This window comes from Peromyscus leucopus, chromosome 6 (assembly GCF_004664715.2).
Source record: "Peromyscus leucopus breed LL Stock chromosome 6, UCI_PerLeu_2.1, whole genome shotgun sequence".
In the NCBI taxonomy this organism is placed as follows: domain Eukaryota; kingdom Metazoa; phylum Chordata; class Mammalia; order Rodentia; family Cricetidae; genus Peromyscus; species Peromyscus leucopus.
The window spans coordinates 78288445-78309389 of NC_051068.1; the positions used below are offsets into that span (position 1 = coordinate 78288445).

The 20945-nt window shown below is 41.7% G+C and overlaps 1 protein-coding gene across 4 annotated transcripts in view; it reads right to left on the bottom strand.

Moving 5' to 3' along the window:
* The window catches only part of Magi3 (membrane associated guanylate kinase, WW and PDZ domain containing 3), a 227867-nt gene that overhangs the window by 11738 nt on the left and 195184 nt on the right, over positions 1-20945 (bottom strand). For all 4 annotated transcript variants that reach the window (XR_005091822.1, XM_028859344.2, XM_028859345.2 and 1 more), the window contains exons 13-17: positions 17989-18080; positions 15493-15685; positions 12563-12742; positions 7230-7415; positions 456-558 (exon numbers count right to left, since the gene is read on the bottom strand). Coding sequence is in view for 3 of the 4 variants with exons in the window: in XM_028859344.2 (XP_028715177.1) it covers positions 456-558; positions 7230-7415; positions 12563-12742; positions 15493-15685; positions 17989-18080 (754 nt within the window). In the remaining variant the exon portion in view is untranslated. The remainder of the gene's footprint in view (positions 1-455; positions 559-7229; positions 7416-12562; positions 12743-15492; positions 15686-17988; positions 18081-20945) is intronic.

The following is a 20945-nucleotide window of genomic DNA, read 5'->3' on the forward strand; positions in this document are numbered from 1 at the left end:
GAAAGTTGCCCTCAAAATAACTGAACCTAGAGCAGATATGGTGACCTTGTCACCATGAGAAATGGACCTCTCAAAGCCCCAAGGCCTGGGGAGATGCTGAATTTCTGGAAACCTAGTTTTTCTTTTATGACTAATGTTTTTAATAACAGGAAAGAAATATGTACAAATTACTGCCCAAGTGTCAGGCAATGTGAAGGGCTGATGCAGGCGGGGCTAGGCCTTCCCTACTGAAGGGATTATCAAGAGAAGCAGAGTCGCCGTGCTGTGCCTGGGATGGAGGCTGGGAAGAGGGGTAGAGTCTGGAGGGGCGGGCAGCACGGGGAAGAACTGTGAGGATGAAATACACAAGAGTTTTCTTTCTGACTCGGCTATCTGGCTTATGAATTACTGCCTGGGAGGGGGACAGAGAAAAGCAGGGAGATGAGAAAAAACCCAAAACCTGAGAATAGCCACACCTGTCCCCAGGTATGTGGTTGGCCTGTGCCTGTCCCGTGGGCCTGTGCTGCAGCGCTGGGCTTTGCCGGGCTGAGTTGGTTCCTGATGGTGGACCGTGATGCTCTGTTCAAATGAGAAAACAACAGAAATCGGAATCTGTACATGAAAACATGAAGACCAAGTAGATCTCTAAGTAAGCAATAGCAGTGGTTCCAGTTCCCAGCTTCAGGCTTTCACAGACTGTACTGTTGTGTCCCGGAATCGGAACAGTAATGTCTCCCCTCTGGCTTTAAGTAACATGTTTCCAGAGACTAGAAGCCCCTTCTTATCTCCTATTTCCACCGGTCTGTCTCCTCCATAACATGTGATCAGAACTGCACATACTCAGTCATATCTGTAGAGGACAGAGTTCTAAGTTTCCAGAGCACAGGTATTTTTCCTTCCTGACAGTGCTAAGTGTCAGGATGCTGGAGCACAGAGGCTGTTCTGCAAACTATACACACCTTGGAACTTGCATTTTAACAGAAGAAATTATTCTGCCGGATGCTGAGCATCAAAGATCACAGAGTCACCTAGAGTGTTGAGGGAAATGTTTATAAAGATTTCCTGGTGTTTGTTTTCTGAGAGCACAAATGCAAGAGAGAGAGTGGTATTTGTGTCCACGTCCTTCTTCACTGCTTGGGAGACTGACCGCAGAGCCAACCAAGGCCTACATCCACACCTAGATGGATGTTCCGGGAGACGACAGTCAAAAGAGAATCTTCATCACCATCATCATCAAAATGAGGTCTCCTCTGGAACTGCATTCTCAAGTATGTTCAGAAGTGTTTACCTTATTTTGTAAAAATGTTCAATGTGGAGGCTATTTTAGATTAGATCAACATAAAGAAATTGATAAACAAATCTTGGAGTATAATGGAGATAAAATCTGATGTTAAAGATAAGGGATGGAAATGTAGGAAAATCTGTATGCAGGAAGTAGAAACTTCAGGCTTTACAAACCACTATTGGATTCTATTTCTATAACTTGGATTAAGTTCTTTTCCTTCAAAGCTGTATTTAAGAAATGTCTCCTGTTGGGCAACGGTGGCTCATACCTTTAATCTGAGCACTCGGGAAGCAGAGGTAGGAAGATCTCTGAGTTCAAGGCCAGCCTGGTCTACAGAGTGAGTTCCAGGACAGCCAGGGCTGCACAGAGAAACACTGTCTCAAAAATGAAAACAAAAAAGAATGTCTTGCAACTAGAAGCTAAGAATACTCCTAAAAGCACAAGCAGGAAGGTAAGGAGTGAAGACGGCTGAAACAGAACATAGTCAAGCCAGGCAGAGCGATCTAATCCTGCTTTCTGCGGGGCTTATGTTGACACAAGCCCACTAGACGAGGACTCATGGGACCAAGTCTTGGACCAGACCTTGTCTTTAAAGACAAGTATCCCAGGAGAGAACGGAGTAGAGTAGGGCTATCAACTTTTTTCTTTGTATTGAATGTGTTTCTTTTTTATTAGTGCAGTAACAATTTTTCCTAGAGGACGTAAGGGTTACAATTTGACATCCTAACTTTTTTTTTTTTTTTTTTTTAAGATTTATTTATTATGTATGCATGTATCTCTGCATGCCAGAAGAGGGCACCAGAACTCACTATAGATGGTTGTGAGCCACCATGTGGTTGCTGGGAACTGAACTCAGGACCTTTGGAAGAGCAAGCAGTGCTCTTAACCTCTGAGCCACCTCTCCAGCCCCTAACTTTTTTAAAATATGAAAAAAAAATTATGTATTTAGTTTTTGAGACAGGATTTCATGTAGCCCAGGCTATGCTTGAAATTGTTATGTAGCTGAGGATGAACGTGAACCTTGATCTCCAGTGTCCACCTCCTGAGTTCTGAGATCCCATACCCAGTTTATGTGGTACTGAGTTTGAGCCCAGGACTTCCTGCAAGCTAGGCAAGCATTCTACCAACTGAACTACATTCCCAGTATTTTTTCTTTTCTTTTCTCTCTTTTTATTTTTATTTATTCAGTTATTTTTTATTTTTTTTTTCAAGACAGGGTTTCTCTGTGTAGCTTTTGTGCCTTTCTGGAACTCACTCTGTAGCCCAGGCTGACCTTGAACTCACAGAGATCCCCCTGGCTCTGCCTCCCTAGTGCTGGGATTAAAGGAGTGCCAGGCAGCGGCGGCACTTTATTTTTATTTTTATTTTTTTTACTTTGAGATTATAATTACATTTCTCCCTTTCTTCCCTCCAGAGCCTCCCATATATACTTCCTTATTCTCTTTCAAATTCATGACCTCCCTTTTCACTCTTATTGCATGTATATATGTATATGTTTATACATATACAGCCCTCTAATTGGAAGTAAGACCCATTCAACAAGAGGGAAACCACAACATATTACCAGAAACCTGGAGAACTACTCAGAGCTAGTGAAGTCATGTTATTGGAGGAGAATCTACATCCACTAATTTACTAAAAGAAAATAATCCCTAACAACAATAAAAACATTTGTCCTTAATTCCACAGATAAGGAAACTTCTCTTTGCCACAGACGGAGAGTACTACACAAAAACCCCAACCAGTCAAAATGCAGAGTTGTGGAGCCCAGACCCAGTGAGTACATCTACAAAACACTCTTGCAGCAGAGGCTCAGGGAGAATGACAGAAAGGGGCAGGAAGTGTGTGAGCCAGAGGATCAGAGTTTGCCAAGAGACTGTCTCCTAGGGATCACTGTAAGAAGCTATATCCTAAAGTCTCACCACCACGACTGCCCGACGTGAGCTGAACAAGGACGACACCGATGGGCATGCCACAGTGGAGGGAAGCTCGGGAGCCTCGGCCCTACACCAGAACTACAGGCAGCTGAGAAATCTGCAAGAGGGAGAAATGGTCTTCCCCAGGGAAGAGTATGCCCAGTGGTCAGCCCTGAAAACACACACACAAGTAACACGGTACAGACTGAGCAAGTTATATCTAATTGGTTTTCCTGTTACCAATCTGCACTTCCCTCAGTTCCTGGGCCTCTAGTTTTAACATATCCAATGAACCAGACCAATTATCTTGCTTTAGGTCTTAAGGTAAACTTTGTGTCATGTATGAGATACTAAATTTGTCATCTGAACCCAAGCCTTCCTGTTTCCCCTCTGGTTAAAATGTTACTTTCTGTGGGGTCCTTCGGCTCCTCATGCACACCGATGCCGAGCACGCCGTGGGAGAGGGAGACAAGCACCTTCTCTCCTGCTAGGTGATCACCTCTGACTCTAGGAATTGCACCCTATCTTTGTGATCCTGCTCCCTCTGGAAACTTCTGTCCTACTTTTACTTACTAGGTATGTCCCTTTCAACTTACCCGTTGCTAAACGTGACAGCCCTTTAGAGAGTTGAAATAAATCTCTTCTTGCCATTATAAATTCATAGCTACTATTTGGGGGATGAAAACTGATAGAAAAATTCTATCAGCAAGATGACAGGGAGAGGGACTGGAGAGATGGCTCAGAGGTTAAGAGCACCGACTGCTCTTCCAGAGGTCCTGAGTTCAATTCCCAGCAACCACATGGTGGCTCACAACCACTTGTAATGAGATCTGGCGCCCTCTTCTGTATACATAATAAATAAATAAATCTTAAAAAAAAAAAAAAAGATGACAGGGAGATACTTCTATCTTTGTAAGAGTCCAACACAGCTGTGAGCAATGTTTTTCTATTAAAGGTAGTTATTCTGACAAGGACCCTTATTTTCTGAACCCCCTCCCCTTCCTGTTTATTAGACAACTATGTCGGATTGGAAAGTCAAACTCCCACTAATAGCATGAGATGTAGTTACCACCTATATCAGGGGTAAAAGAGAGGCCATGTTGGCAGAGTATATTTGCTAGGATAGTTTGGGTTCTGGTACATACTTTCTACAAAAAGTAATTGCTTTGCTGAATCATTTTTACTTTGTTTGTGTGCCCCTTTTATGAGATACTGAGAATATTCTTTTCCCATATAGATACATTTTTGGCTTTCCTAACTTTATTGGAGTGATGATTATATAATATCAGAATAGGACAGTATTATAAACAAGCTGACTGTTTTAAGTTTTCTTCCACCTTTTTTTTTTTTCTGAGATAGGGTGTCTCTCTCTAATTGTCCTGGCTGTCTTGGAACTCTCTCCGTAGGCCAGGCTGGCTTTGAACCCAGAGGTCCACCTGCTTCTGCCTCCTGAGTACTGGGATTAAAGGTGGGCCCCACTAGCACCAGGCTCCCTCTATCTTAAGAAGAACTAGTATGTGTAATCAAAACACGTACCATAGGTTAGTGTTTCTTTTTCAGGGTGGTGCTGGGCTTGAATCTGGGATTTCATGTGTGCTAGGCACATCCTCTGTCAGAGCTGTGTCTCAAGCCCTGCTGCTCACATTTTAATTTAGACACTTCTTATTGTCTTCAAAGTTAAGTAACATTGTCTACTACAGATCATCTTTCTTGTTTTTAGCCCTTCCACTCACAAATGCTATATGACTTCTCAATGTTTCATTCTGAGTCAGAAGCTATTCTATGTGTCTCAACATGAAATGTTTATCCCATGATGTCAAACAAGCCTATTGTGGTGATACATTGTGTACCCTAATAAAATTTGCCTAAAGATCTGAGAACAGAACAAGCCACTAGATTAAACATAGATGCCAGGCAGTGGTGGCACACACCTTTAATCCTAGCAATTGGGAGAAAGAGGTCCGTCTGGATCTCTGTGAGTTCAAAGCCATCCTGGACTACATAAGATTGATTGACGTAGTCTAGGAGAGAAAGAGAGCCAGGGAGTAGTGGCATACACCTTTAATCCCAGTACTTGGGAGGCACACAGGCCTTTAATCCCAGCACTTGAGATCTCATGCCTTTGCTCCCAGTACTTGGGAGGCACACAGGCCTTTAATCCTAGCACTTGAGATCTCATGCCTTTGCTCCCAGTACTTGGGAGGCACACAGGCCTTTAATCCCAGCACTGAGAAGGAAGTAATATGGCTGAGTGGAGAAAGGTATATAAGGCATGAGAAGACAGGAACTAGAGGCTTTTCTGCTGGAGAGCTTTTCAGCTGAGGACTCATACATACAGTCAGAGAATTCGTGGAGTTGGGGAGGTAAGACATGGCAGAAAATTATCAGTGATAACTTTGAAAAAACAATATATTAAGAGAAAGAAATGGTTGTTCTCCTACCAAACTATCCCAAGAACGCCCAAAGTATGGTCATGTAAGCAGTCAGAAAGATCTTACCACTTGATGACTATTTATGATTGGACGGACTCCTGCTGTATTTTCTAAAGGCGCCAGCCTGAGACACCTGGAAAACCGACTGGTTTCCCTGTAGTCCGCCAGCCTTGTACCCGAGGTCAGCTCCTCCTCCCACTTAGGGCCGCTGCATGGCAGCTGTGAACCACAAGTGCACACACAATTCTGCAATACCATTCTGGTGGCACTGACTTCTGCTTTATAACTGGAGTCACAAAGTAAATGTGAAGGAGAGAATGCTCATAAATAAATACCCACCACAGTACCTTGGACAGAAAGAAGATTTATATAATACCTTAAAGGTAAAAACATGAGAGCAGTCCATAGCAACAAAAAGAAAGGCAAAGTTGAGAAATGCACTGGGAGTGGCAGTATACCTAAGTTCTAGTTCTGGGAGGCTGAGGCGGGAGGGTCACTGGAGAGCAGGAGATGGAGACCAGACTTGATGGCACAGCAAGATGCTGGGAGGGTGAAGATGGATTACGAAACACCTGGAAACTTACCTTAGGATCACAGAGGAAAACTAGAACATAAATTAACAAGAGTATGGGGAATCCTAATTGCTCTATCTCTCTTCTTGGCAGTACTGGGGTTCCAACCCAGGGTATTGTGTATATTAGGCAAGCATTCCTAATCCCACCACTGGGCCACATTCTCAAGGTATGAGGACATTTTATATGAAAGATGGACCTTTATAAGTCTGCTTTTTTCTCCTCCTCATCCTCACTATAAAATGAGGACAAGTGTTACAAGTGAGACGAGTGTTACATAGTGGTTACTTAGTAATTCATAAACAAGACGGGCTGGTTCTGAATGGTTCCGAATTAGAAATTCCTAAAGACTGAAAGACAGTTTCCGAGCAAGGCCAGACAGTGTTCCAGGCTACCAGTGTGTGTTCTGTGTCCTGCTTAGGAGCCCTTCCTACCCGATCCACCAGTCCTGGTCCTACGGCAGCTGCCCAGAACAAAGCTCTGCTTCCAAGGACGGCACACCTGGCATGGACCTGCCACATCCACAGCAATCCCTCTCAACTCTAACCCTCCACTCACTCAGGCCAAGCCTTGCGACACTGATTAAGACAACAGGGTCTGAAAGGTATTATCCATTTTCACTTCTGGATGCTCACTTCTGCAGCACAGAAATAAACGGCCACCACTCACCAACTAAACTACTTTCCTTGAGCAGCTAACAACTTTATAACGAACTGTCTTTTAAGACATGAAAGGAAACAGGCATACCAACAGTTCTCCCACACCCTGCGCTCGTACTGTGTGCTGGTTTGAATGAGGAGGCCCCACAGGCTCATGTGTGAGTGGCTGGTCCCCAGGCAGTGGAAGGCACAGGCCTGCTGGAGGAGGCGTGGCCTTCTGGGGGTTCCGAACCCCACAGCATGTCCACTCTCACCACCTCCTTGCTGCAATGCGCGCACAGGTGTACTGCTCCCGGCCACACCTGCTTCCCTGCTGCTCTGCCCCCCCCCCCATCATGACACACTAAGACAGCAGCTTGGGGAAGGCAGGGTGACTGCGCCCTCACCTTCTTCAGCAACGACGGTCAGTGTGACGGTGACTCCAGCATCTTTGATCAGCTGGACAATATTATCATGAGATAGGTCAACAATGGACTGTCCATTCACTGCAGAGATGTGATCTCCGACCTTCAGTTTTCCACAACGATCAGCTGGACTTCCCTCTATGACTCGGCCAATTTTATGAGGAATAACTGTGGAAAGAACCCCAAGTTATCCAGTTATTTAAGATACCTGCTAGTGACAGACTCGACATCATCATCATTTCATTATCTAAGTACAGTTATCTGTCCAAATCCCCCTACTAACCACACACAGAGAGAATTTGTAATGTGGTTGTAGCCATGGATATAAGCATGCTGTGATTTCCATTTACTAGAAACTTCGTTCCAGTTTTTTTGTTTTTAAGCCACTTGACTTTATTGACCTAAAAAGCTTTACTAGGACAGAGTCTGGTCTGGGGGGCGGGGGGAGACAGAAAGACACACACACACACACAGACAGAGACAGAGAGACAAGACAGAGAGACTGAGCGAGCACCAGCTGGCCTCAGCAGAGCGGAGCAGTGAAGGAAAAGGAGCAGAAGGAGAAAGCTCTGTTAGTAGAACACTCGCCTTGCAAGCATGAGGATCTCAGTTCAATTCCGAGATTCTATATAAAAATGGGTATGGGGGGGGTGGCGGTGGGAGGTAGAGAGATGGCTTGGAAGTTAAGAGCACTGGCTGCTCTTTCAAAGGACCCAAGTTCAATTCCCAGCACCCACATGGTGGCTCACAATCATCTATAATGAGATCTGATGCCCTCTTTAGGCATGCAAGCATACATGCAGACAGAACACTCATACATTAAAAAAAAAACAACCCACAAATACATGCTTTTTTAAAATGAGAAAGGGGTACATGATTATAATCTCAGTGATCAGGATGCACTAAGATGACTGGGGCTAGCTGCCTAGCCGACCTAGTCTTATTGGTGATCTCCAGGTCAATAAGAGAGCCTGTCTGAAAGGAAGTGAACTGTGTTCCTGAGGATGACACCTCACGTTGTCCTCTAGCCTCCACACATATATACATATATATGCATCCTCCCAACACATAGACACACTGGCATAAAAACAAATTTGTTTCTTGATATCTTTGTCAAATTCAAATGTTACATGAGACTAGAGGGCTGAATACTTACATGAAGACTGTTTGGCTCTCCTCATTGTACAAAGCTGTGACTACCACACAGACAGATATGCAGTGCAGCTCTGGCTTAGTGTATAAGGGCCTTCCAGACTGACGGGGGTGGGGGGAGGTGCAATATGTTATTGTCACAGCTTAAGACAAGATCCCAGGCATTCAGGGCATCTTGTCAAAGGTGGTATCATCCAGTGTGTCATTAGTGACATTCCCTGAGAGTTTCCTAGCCTAGGTCAATAGTTCCCAGGCCCTTGAGCTCTTCATGACTACTGACTGATATGAACAGTGATAGTATTTTTAGATGGCACCCTGAAGTAGGCTTAATTTCTTGAGTAAAACACTCCTTACTAGTATTTCTGAATCATAGCTGCGAGTGTCCTGTAGATATCCAACAGACTTTCATTTCGACTGGGAAAGTTATTCTTGGTCATGATTTATGTCCTTGACTCTGCTAGAATTATACAATATTAGATTTTATTTTTAAATGGGGACAATTAATGTTGGACACAAGTGCCTTTCAGCACTGAATGAAATCAAGCACTTAGGAGTCCATTTTCCTTACAAAGAGAATAATTAGAAAATGGTCAGTGTAGCGTGGGCCGTGTTCTCCACCAGGCATTCTGAGCTAGTCCACTAACAGTGTAACAGGTGGGACATCAGAGACATGTGGCAAATCATGCAGTGGCCCTGTTGTGACCTCCTAAATCAGCACCTTAGTTCTACTTCGTGTTTTAGTCTTACTCATACATAGTGTTCATACTAAATCCCCTGGGAAGAAATCACTCAGCTCTGTGGCACACTGGAAGGTTTGTTCAGACTTGGGAAAGCATCAGACAGAACTAACCTCTGAAATCCCAGTGGTTCCCGTTCTCACAGTGTGGGCAGAGCAACAGCCAGGCACTGCAGCATGGCCGTGTGCAACGTCCCACAGCTGCTCTGGGTGACGGCAGGCGCAAGTGGCCAGATCCTTACGTCTGGGCACGTAGAGCAGAGCCACCAAAGCAACCAGAAGCAACAGGCCACCTGAACGGTCACACCTGAACATCTGGAGTGGGCTGGGAAGTTTGTCCCGTTGTTTCTTCAGAGTGCACACAGCTCCTAGTCTTGCCTCCTTTTCGTTGGTATGTCTGTGGACATCTGCCATAAAGGCGCCTTTTCAATGTCTATCTACACTCATCTCGGGCCTCAATCCATCTCACAGTCTAGCACGTCCAGCTGCTTAGGTCAGGTTAGTACTCTTACACATTTATATCCAGTAAAAGAGAAGACAGCAACTGGAAATACCCTTTTCTCAAATAAAACCTTTGCAACAACCAGAACGGAAAGGCACATGGCAACAGTGACAGTGACGCCTCTGAGGGACTAGCAGAGGACAGATGAGCTTCCTGCAGCTACAACAGGCCTCTCCAAGCCTAGGCTCGGCCGCACTGAGGCTCACTGGGAGGCGCCGGCCGGGACCTCCTGATCTCAGACGAAGTCAACTCAACAGTCGGGAACCTTACAATTTCAAACCTGACACCAGAGATGTTACTGGAACTCCTTTTTGAGACATGTGTCACAGAAGACACATTGACCTACAAGAAAAAAGTCATCTATCTCGAACAGGGTTCTGAGGCAGGTCCATAAAAGGAACTATTATTAGTACAGCTAGGCTGTCGCCTTCCCACAGAACACACTCACAAAGCACCTCTGTTACTGCGTTAACTGCTCTGTCTCTGTGAGTGGAAGCTCTTTATTTACACTTAGCCCAGGATTCTTCTCTCTGAAGGAGACAAGTGGGTTCTAGGAGGAGGGCTCCAGGGCCCAGCACTTGTGAGATTATTATCTAGCAGTTAAGGGAAATTACCAATTCTGATTTTGTATCTTGACTAAAAACCTTGAGTATTTATAAAAAACATACCAACCACCTGGGCCTAATTCATGTTCACACTGATAACTAATGAGCTGCAAACACTCATGTCCTGCCACATGTTAGTTTTGCCTCAATCTTACATTTGAGTTAGGTTTTCATATCTTATTATTAAGTATTGATTAAAAACTTTAAAGGTCTCTAATAGAGAAGGTTGCTGGGTACCCAGTGACTCTGACGCTGAGCCAGGAGGACCATTTAAGCCCAAAAGTTCAGGAATAGCCTAGACAATATTATAAGATACTGTCTCAAAAACCCAACGTTTTAGGTAAGATGATAATAACAATAGCAGTAGTAACCACAATAAGCCTCAGCAGCTACCATGGTTCTGGGATCTACACACCTTCCCCCTCCCCTCCCCCTAGACAGGGTTTTCTCTGTGTAGCTCTGGCTGTCCTGGAACTTGCTCTGTAGATAAAGCTGACCCTTATCTTAGAGATCTGCCTGCCTTGAGTGCCGGGATTAAAGGCATGTGTCACCACCAACAGACAATCTACTTATCACCTTATTCAGAGGTCAAATATCTATACACACAAAGTGTTTAAATGAATATAAAAGCAAAATAAATATAAACAAATATGAAAATGTTTAAACACATAAGTAATGCAACTTCTTTCTGAATTCATCTGTATTATTGCTTTATTTTACATTGAACACTAGATTCTCATTATTTTTTGCAGTGATAGGAAGACAGCATCTTTAATATAAAAGTGGTCAGTGCTTATCACATAGTATAAAAATCTTTTACTATTATCACATAGTATAAAAATCTGTTACTATTTTTAATTAACCTGAGTGTCTGGGATTAGATATAATGACCAATATGACTATCTTTAATAGTAATAATACAACATCAAAACCATCTCTTCTTTCATATTTCTGACACAGGCCACATAATCATCTTCACAGCATCAGTGACAGTTCTAGTTCCAAGTGTTACCATAGCAACTGCTTTTGGAGAATGGAATGAGTAACAGTGAGCAGTGATCTGACACTACTGTACTAACTCACCCACATCACAGCAGTTTCTCCCTTTACATGCATGTATTAGTTGTAGCAAGATCTCTGCAAATTAGTTTCCTTTTTAACTTTTTTTTTTTAAACTAAGGTCTTAGTCACTATTTAGTGGATCTCCTACCCAAGATATAATCAAATCTACTAACAAAGGATAGAATATTCTTATGTGGTCAAGGATTTTTATTGTTCTGACTTAGAAAAAATAATTATTAGATAACCATAACACAGAAATATCAGTGTGCTGGTTCTCATCTGATATTCAATAGGATTTCATAATCATAGCTAGGATTCTTATTTATTTATTTGTATTTTTCAAGACAGGGTTCCTCTGTGTAACAGCCCTACCTGTCCTGGAACTACTCTTTAGACCAGGCTGGTCTCTAACTTACAGAGACCCACCTACCTCTGCCTCTTGAGGCTGGGATTGAAGACATTCACCACTAAACTGCCTGGCCTAGGATTCTTATTTCTTAGAAACATAAAGACAAGGCAAACATTTAATGTGCTGAATCGTAACAATCTTGTGCTTATTAGGTTACCTCCTTCCTTTATATAAACATGCATCCATATCTGATGCAAGAATTCTGTTAACACTGGCTCAGAATACTAATTTTTAAAAGTTGTAACAAAATCTTACCTTTCAATGAAACAGATATTGAAGGCAGGAATGCCTCTTTTCATTCAACAAGAATGCTTCATAGTTAGCATACAATTGTTATTAGGCAACATACAGTAACTAAGGCATAATTGGGTCAAGATTTTCTATTTCTCAGTTTCACTCCTTCTCAACTGTTCCCAGAATTTAATTCATTTCTACTTTTACCATTTCTAATTTGGAAAACCTGTGCCCTCCAAACTTAAAAATTATTATTTTAAAAAATTCAAGTTGTATCTTTCTCTAAAGTCATGAAATTAGGTCCCTGACATTTCCGTGTTTCCTTAGTATAATCTTAGTGAAAACCAAGACTTATTTTATAGTATTTGAGATGCCCGAGAAATCCAAAGGCTAGGTTTGGTTTAGATTACCTAATGGTTTAGATTACCTAATTTTGAAATTAAGGATTCTCTCTCTCTCTCTCTCTCTCTCTCTCTCTCTCTCTCTCTCTCTCTCTCACACACACACACACACACACACACACACACACACACACACACACCCAAGGATTCACTATCTTAAAAAGCTCTATCTCTAAGACATTCAGGAGGGACTACGGGACACAGCAGCCCTTACCTCCCGGAGGTGGCTTGCTTTTAGAGGTGAGGATGACAAAACCAAAGCCTTCATTCTCCTTTCTCTGTAAGACAACATCATAGGCCTCCTGGGCAGGCCTGGCTGGGAGCTCTGCCCGGTTCAGACGGGGGGATCCGTTCTGTATGAAGGCTTGAGGGCTGTCATCTTCAGGCTGTTTCTCTATAATAAACATCATCAGTTTTAATATTTATGGAAAATAGTTTGTATTAGGTAAGTATTTTAGTGCTGAGCTAATAAAAGAAAATTTCATTTCTAATAATATAAAGAATAGAAATGTAGCATGATGCCTCTCCTCCTGGGAATCAAAGTATAGGTGTAGGCAGCAGGGATATATTTGACTTTCTAAATATTTAAAATATGACACAGATGAAATACAGATGACCTAATGTGATTTCACTTTTGAGAAAGTTCCTCAAAACTTCCATGAGATTAGACAATTAAAAAGAATTGCTGGGCCAGCCAGTTAGCTCAGTGGGTGAAGGCCTTATTATCAACATGCCCACAATAAATAAATAAAAGTTAAAAAAAAATTAAAAAACTCCAATTATTGGAAATGCTTTAGTTCTATGAAGATTATAAAGTTTTAACAAAAGTAGATGTTAGAAGAGACACAGTACACTTCCTGTGAAAATTAACTGTAATATAATTTAGCTCAGTGATTGATGTTCACAGATGTCTGTGGAGGTGAAAGCTTCCGGAATGCTCTCCAGACCGTCTGCTATCTGCACAGGATGTATCTTATAGAGGTGTTTTATAGCTGAAGTTTCCTGATGGATGAGATTGCCCGAGTTCATCACTACACCCCATATACAACAAGGTGTACCAGTGAGTGGCGGGCTCTGCTGGGTAGAAAGTCATATAGAATCCCCAGCAAGGGCAGTCAGCCTGTGCCCTCTTGCTGCTATTCAAGGATATACAAGAACTAGAGAGTGAAACGGGAGCTTTAATTGAAAAAAAAAAAAAAAAAAAAAAAAAGGAAAAGTTTGTGTGCTAATTTAGTCAGACATCAATCACTAGGAATCCCAATGTACTACATTTGTTTAAGATATGATAAAGCCTCTTTAGCTCTAAATTTGATTGATATTAAGAATGTTTTAGCTACTGAGAAAACAGCTAGTTAGTAAAGTGCCTGGGCCACACTGGGGAAGCAGAGATAGGTAGATCCTTGGGGCTTGCCTGCCTAGTTTATACAGAAAGTTCTAGGCTAATGAAATACCCTGTTTCAAAAACAAAAGATGTTTTAGGGATGACCACCAAGGTTGTCCTCTCTGTGCACATGCCTCCCCCACAACAGACGTGAGCACACAGACACATTTTTAAAAGAGTATGGTTTAGAATCTCAACATGAAATACCAACACCCAGTCATTACTGAGAAAACAGAGGTGGGTTCTTTTCCCACTGGACACTTTAGCCAAGAGTCTAATAACACCAATTTACTATAAAACTCCATGGCTTTCCCTGCGATCAATGTCAGGTTCTCACTAAATACAGGCCGTCTCTGACTCCAGCACAACCCAAGTGGAGCAGTACTGCATGCAAGTCTGTCTGCGTCTCCAGTGTGCTCTTATCACCAAGAGGTAGTCCTTTGCTGTGCACTGTGGTCTGGCTCAGACCACCAGCTGGACTGGGGTCCGCGGTGGGCTTGATCCCCAGCACCACAAGAGAGCAGATGACACTGGTGTCAAGGGAATACGTTAGTTAACACCTACTTGTCAGGCAGAAACTCTCCTAGGTGCTAAAGCTATAGGAGGCAGCAAGTGGATCAAAATCCATCTCTTCATGAGCCTTAATTTCTGTGTTACTGAACTGTCCTTTTTGGCAGGAATTTACTTATAAAATCCTATCCAGTTGGACATCGTGGCAGAGGCGGGTAGATCTCTATATAGGCTAGCCTGGTCTATATAGTGAGTCCCAGGCCAACCAGGGCAAAGCTGCTCTCAAAATAAAAAAAAAAATCATATTCAATACTCACCAAGGTATTGATAAGAAACTACAAGAGCTGTTCATATTCTATTGTCTTGGTTTAGACTCTGGACTCTGCAATTAATCCTAGACTCATTCTTCACTGTTTGTGAACTCACTGTAGGTGACTGTACGTGAAAATAATTACATCATAGACTCTGGGGTCCAAATAAACTAACTGATACACCTGATACACAGTAAGCACCAAGACATGTTAAATTATATTGCACCAAAACTTTCTTTTTTAGTGCATGTGTGCGTGCGTGTGCGCACACTTGCACAAGTGGAGGCTGAAGGACAACCTTGAACGTAAGGGTCTCTCACTGGCCTGGAGCTCACCGACCAGGCTAGACTGGCCGGCCAGCAGGCCCAGGGATCCTCCCGTCTCTGCCCCCCATACGATTATAATCCCTGCTGCCCTGCTTGCTTTTTACAGGGCTGTTATTTTTAAGACATAACAACTGGCCTGGCTTTCTATAGGGCTGTGAGGATCAAATAAACTCAGGTCTTCATGCTTGTAAGGGCAAGAACTTTACTGAATTATCTTTCCAGGTCCTAGACCAAAACTTTATAATGAGAAGCATTCTACTTCCTGTGAATACTTGGGATTTCACTATGATCAAGCCTTTTGATATATTCAGGTAGGGGCTATCTTGGTTTGATGAAATAGCAGTATTAATTTATTTAAAAAAGCATTTAAAGTGATACTCCCATTTACAGTAATATATTGGTAAAATTGACTAATATGATAATATATCTTAATATAGCAACCTAAAATATATTTCTATTTTGGAAAACTATTTTTGGATCCTTTATACCACAAAGCTTTCTGCTGAGTCCTGATCCCAAACAGGTCAGGAAATACACTGATAAATATTGCAGAACACCCTATAAAACCACAGCAAGTGCATCTTTAACTTTTCAGTGCTGAAAGAGTTGTACACACCTCCATAGAAGATCTTTCTTCTGACAGTTAGTAACACATGGCCATTGCGAGCTGCGGTGGTCATTAAGTCCAAGACTTGCTTGTGTGATTTTCCTTTAACAGGAATCCCATCAATGCACATCAATTCATCAGCAGCTCGAAGCCGACCATCCTTTTCAGCTGCTCCCAGGGGAATAATGGCCCCAATGTATATCTATAAGATAGTAAAGTGAAGGTTGGCCTATGCAGTTCACTAAGATCAGCCAGAGCTTACGACTTCATCTATGAAAAGTCGTATTTCAGAAAAGTGGTATTTTAGAAATTATATATTCTCCAAAGTGGTACTTCAAATACCCATGCTGTGTTATGGAATTCTAGATCCTCAGGGTTGAGCACAAGGCAGAAAATACAAAATTGCTTAAGAACTAAAAAGGACCTCCAAGTTCTCTATCACTACAATGTAACAAAATGCTGAGAGAGAGAGAGAGAGAGAGAGAGAGAGAGAGAGAGAGAGAGAGAGAGAGAGAGAGAGAGAGAGAGGTGTTCTACAATTCTTCACAGTGACTAGGGTCATTTTTTTTTTTAAGTTCATTTTTTGAGACAGGGTTTCTCTGTGTAGCTTTTCCTGGATCTCGCTCTGTAGCCCAGGCTGGCCTCGAACTCACAAAGATCTGCCTGTCTCTGCCTCCCACATGCTGGGATTAAAGGTGTGAGCCACCACATCCAGCTTACCAGGGTTATTCTTAGGATTCTCGCACATATACAATGGCCAAAAGAACAAGTTCAGGGTATACAACCAAGAAATAGCTCTGGTTCCTAAAATGTCAGAGGGGCAGGGAGGATGAGGGTCATCTGCATTTGGTAGAAAAACCCAGTTCATTTTGTTCTCCAACAGTTAGAACCTGTAATTTTATGCTAGTTTTAGAACTACTAAAATGTGACATTTAGAGGAGAATGGTTGTTCTCAGTTGTTGAAGAAAAATTCTTAAATGTTCTAAGTGAACACTGTAACTATCAACAAAACAGAAGGCAATAAAAAAACACATATGCTATCAAAACCAATGTATCTGACATTCTCTCTATGTACAATGGGCAGTAAGCTTTGTCTCCAGTGACCCCTGTCATTGTGAGCTGTGTGATTAATTATAACATTTATATGCTAGAATATTATGCTTCACTCAGAAATAGAAGCTTTCTTTCATATTTAAAGGACTAAATTTCTAAGAGTGACAATGCAGGACTTTTATATCCTACATAACAAATGTAAATGCGCTCTTAAACTCTTGATCATATTACTGCTATCTTTCAACCAAAACCCATGTGTTTGTTTTCTTAATTAACCCACATAAACAAAATTCTGAACTTTAAATGCTTTATAAATGTGGCCACTATTTCTTCTAGAAAGAAATTTAATTATTTTATATTTCTCTAATGGCAGAGCTAAGAACAAAACAACAGGCAAGTATTGAGCCTCGTGCCAACTTTCTGTGGAGTATTCTGAAGACCAGCCATCGTAACAGAGTAGACACTGGATTACATACAGAGTGCTGAGAGACGGAAAATGCCTTAGCCTGTCTAATCAAGGCAGAGGCGAATAATTAGTTCATTAAGCTTTTTCTCTGGTACCAGGAATCAAACTCAGGGCCTCATGCCTGCTAGTCACATACATATCTACTACTGAATTACAATTCTAGTTCCAAATAAACTTTTTTTTTTTTTTACAAAGAACAGAAGTAAATTAATTGATGTTATATTTAGAGCTAAATACTCAGTTTTTAATGTTTTAATGTGGTTTCAAGCTTAAGCCACACCATGTTAACCTAACAGACCACAACAGACATAAAATGTAGTAATCATATTAATAAAATCATTAGAGAAAAATACCTAGCCAACTTGAGGAGAAAAGGAAACAAAATAAAAAACAGCCCTGCAGTGGTCAGATGAGCAATGCTCCCCACAGGCTGTTTCCTGACTACTTGGTACTCAGTGATGGTGCTCTTCAGGAAGTTATAAAGCCTTTGGAGCTTCACAAAACGAAGTGAGTCACCAAGAGCGGGCTGTGAGAATTACAACCACGCCCTCCTTCCAGTGCACTCTGCCTCCCAAATGCAGAGGGAAACATCATCTCTCAGCCTCCTGCTCGGGCTACCTGGCCCATGCCTTTCTGCCATTATAGACTCTCCTTGGGGAATCATATGCCAAATCAGTTCTCCCTTCTCATGGCCTTGACCATGGCACTTCCTCAGAGAACAAAAGTAACTACTACAACCTATATTCTACCAAGTCTCCACTTCAGAATATGAACTAGGGCAGCAAGCTGGTATGACCGGCACACCTTTAATCCCAGAAAGGGAGGCAGCTGCAGGCTGATCTCTGTGACTCTGAGGCCAGCTTGGTCTACAGGGAGTTCTAGGCCAGACAGGCTGCACAGTGTGACACTGTATCCAAAACCCCAAGCCCCAAACAACAACAACCAACCCAAACCAGGAGCATCAACATCCCAACGTTTACACTTACAGACTGGTCAGGTCCATCTCCTCCCAGCACCCTGAAGCCAAACCCTGATTCTTGTTTCCGAAGAAAAACATCCAGATCTTTGGTGTTTGGTGCTAAGGAAAATAAGAATATGTAACTATAATTTATTTTAAATGGATTAAAAAATAAAGCTCAATCTTTAATAGAAAAATATTATAGAGCTTTCAAAAAACTATAATCTCAGAACTATCTGATATGTGAAAATTTGTATGAGTTTAAAGAAATTCAAAAGCTAAATAACAGGAAGGGGAGAACAAGGGAATCTGTGGCTGTTATGTAGAACTGACTAGTATTGTAAAATAAAAAATAAAAAAAAAAATTGAAAATTAAAAAAGAATTTATCTATCTTGTGTAGAATATAACTAAATATATCATGTTATTAAAAAAAAAAGCTAAATAAAACTGTGTCAAGACCAATTAGGTTACTTACCACATTCCCATCTTCTCAGTATTTCATGGACACTAACTTCTAATGTCCAATCAATATTACAACATTAAGTTCAGACTTATCAAACTGATAGTACAAAAAATAAGTTAGCTTTTGGGCAAGGTTCTAAGAAAAATATTTTATAGGAACTATTTACTTAGCCTAAATGTGCAAAATGTTAGTACTTTTAAAGAAAAAAAAAAAGAGTAACAGGCACGTAATATCTCTTAGTGATCCCATTTTCTAGGTGGGTAAATTAAAGGCCTGAGTAACTCACCTGATGTCTTCCTGTGACTGAGCTAAGATTGAAACCAAGCTTGACTCCCCAGATGCCAGGCTTACCCCACAATCTTGTCCCCAAGGAACTGGGGACAGCATTAGTGAGAGTATGAAATCAGGAAACCCCATTTCATGTCTATGAGTTTGTCTCTGGGAAAATACTAGTTTTATTAAGAAGAAACATGCATTTACTAAAAAGGAGAAACTGCCAGGAAACTACATAGAAGGCAAGTGAAATCTGGTGCAGGGTGATTTCCTGGCTTCTTTGGACGCCATCTCCTGGGTTAAATACTTCCCACCAGAGTCGGGGACGTTAGAGGTGGAGGTGGGTGACTAAGTGGGGACATGAGCTCAGCAGGCGTGAGGAGCAAGGTCCTAGGTCCAATTGCTTACAGCAACAACAGCACAACACCAAACCCACAAACAGAACACTGGAATTAGATGGATGAGTTGGGCTGGCAGGACGGCTTAGTAGGTCACTTGCTGTGAAGCATGGAGAAGAAGTGGAATTGAACCAAAGTTGTCCTCTGACCTCCACACCTCCATGTGTCTGTGACATGTATGTACTCATACACACATCACACACATATACACACAGAGTAATACTAAACTAAATTTCAAAAAGAAAAGAAAAATCATGAGTCAAACTCACTTGTTTTATTGGGGCCCAATGACACCGCAGCGACTCTACCAATGTTAAGAATGTATTAGATTAAGGGAACACTCCTCCACTGCTGGTGGGAATGTAAACTTGTACAACCACTGTGGAAATCAGTATGGCGGTTTCTCAGAAAATTAGGAATCGAACTACCTCAAGACCCAGCCATCCCACTCTTGGGCATCTACACAAGGAATGCTGATTCATACCATAAAGATACATGCTCAGCTATGTTCATAGCAGCTCTATTTGTAATAGCCAGAACCTGGAAACAACCTAGATGCCCATCAACGGAAGAATGGATGAAAAAAATGTGGTACATATACACAATGGAGTACTACTCAGCAGAGAAAAACAATGAAAGCATGAAATTTGCAGGCAAATGGATGGAACTAGAAAAAATCATCCTGAGTGAGGTAACCCAAACCCAGAAAGACAGTCATGGTATGTACTCAGTCATAGGTGGATTCTAGATATAAAATAAAGAACAATCAGACCACAACCCATAGAGCCATAGAGGCTATATATATATATATATATATATATATATATATATATATATATATATATATATATATATAACATGGAGGTCCCTAGGACGACTGTGGCTTATAATAAATTTCAGTTTTACTCAATTATTGAAAAAAAATAGCCAAATGAATGGAAACACATGAACTATGAACCAAAGGCTGAGGGGCCCCCAGCTGGATCAGGCCCTCTGAATAGGTGAGACAGTTGATTGGCTTGATCAGTTTGGGAGGCAACTAGGCAGTGGGACCAAGTCCTGTGCTCATTGCATGAGTTGGCTGTTTGAAACCTGGAGCTTATGCAGGGACACTTGGCTCAGTCTGGGAGGAAGGGACTGGACCTCCCTGGACTGAGTCTACCAGGTTGATCGCCGTCCTCGGGGAGGACTTGTCCTGGAGGAGGTAGGAATGGGGGGTAGGCTGGGGGTAAGGGGAGGAGGTGGGAGGGGGAGAATAGGGGAACCCATGGCTGATATGTAGAACTGAATGGTATTGTAAAATAAAACATATATATATATATATATATATATATATATATATATATATATATATATATAAAAGAATGTATTAGATTACGAACAGCCCCCTGAAGAAAGGGGTACCACACATGGCTGTATGAATTTAAATTATTACTTTGCTATGCTTATACCTGGTCTGATTATCACCTTTCTGAATATGGCCAACAGATATCAAGATAAAAATGTACAACTAGTTACATAAGCATGAACTCAGTTACATATACTATTTCTATTTCTGTATTCCTTTCACAATGCAGGCACAGTTCTACTCCTTAAAAACAAGTAAGTTTTCAAAAATCAAATGTAAATAAACCTGAAATTTTACTTCAGAAAAGATTTATCATCAGTAACTAAATTAGTGTAAAAGGATTTTTGTTGTTTTCTGAGACAGGGTTTCTCTGTGTAACCCTGGATGTCTTGAAACTCACTCTGTAGCCCAGGCTGGCCTCAAACTCACAGAGATCTTGCCTGCCTCTGCCTCCTGAGTGCTGGGGTTAAAGGTGTGCACTGCCACCACCACCCAGAGATCC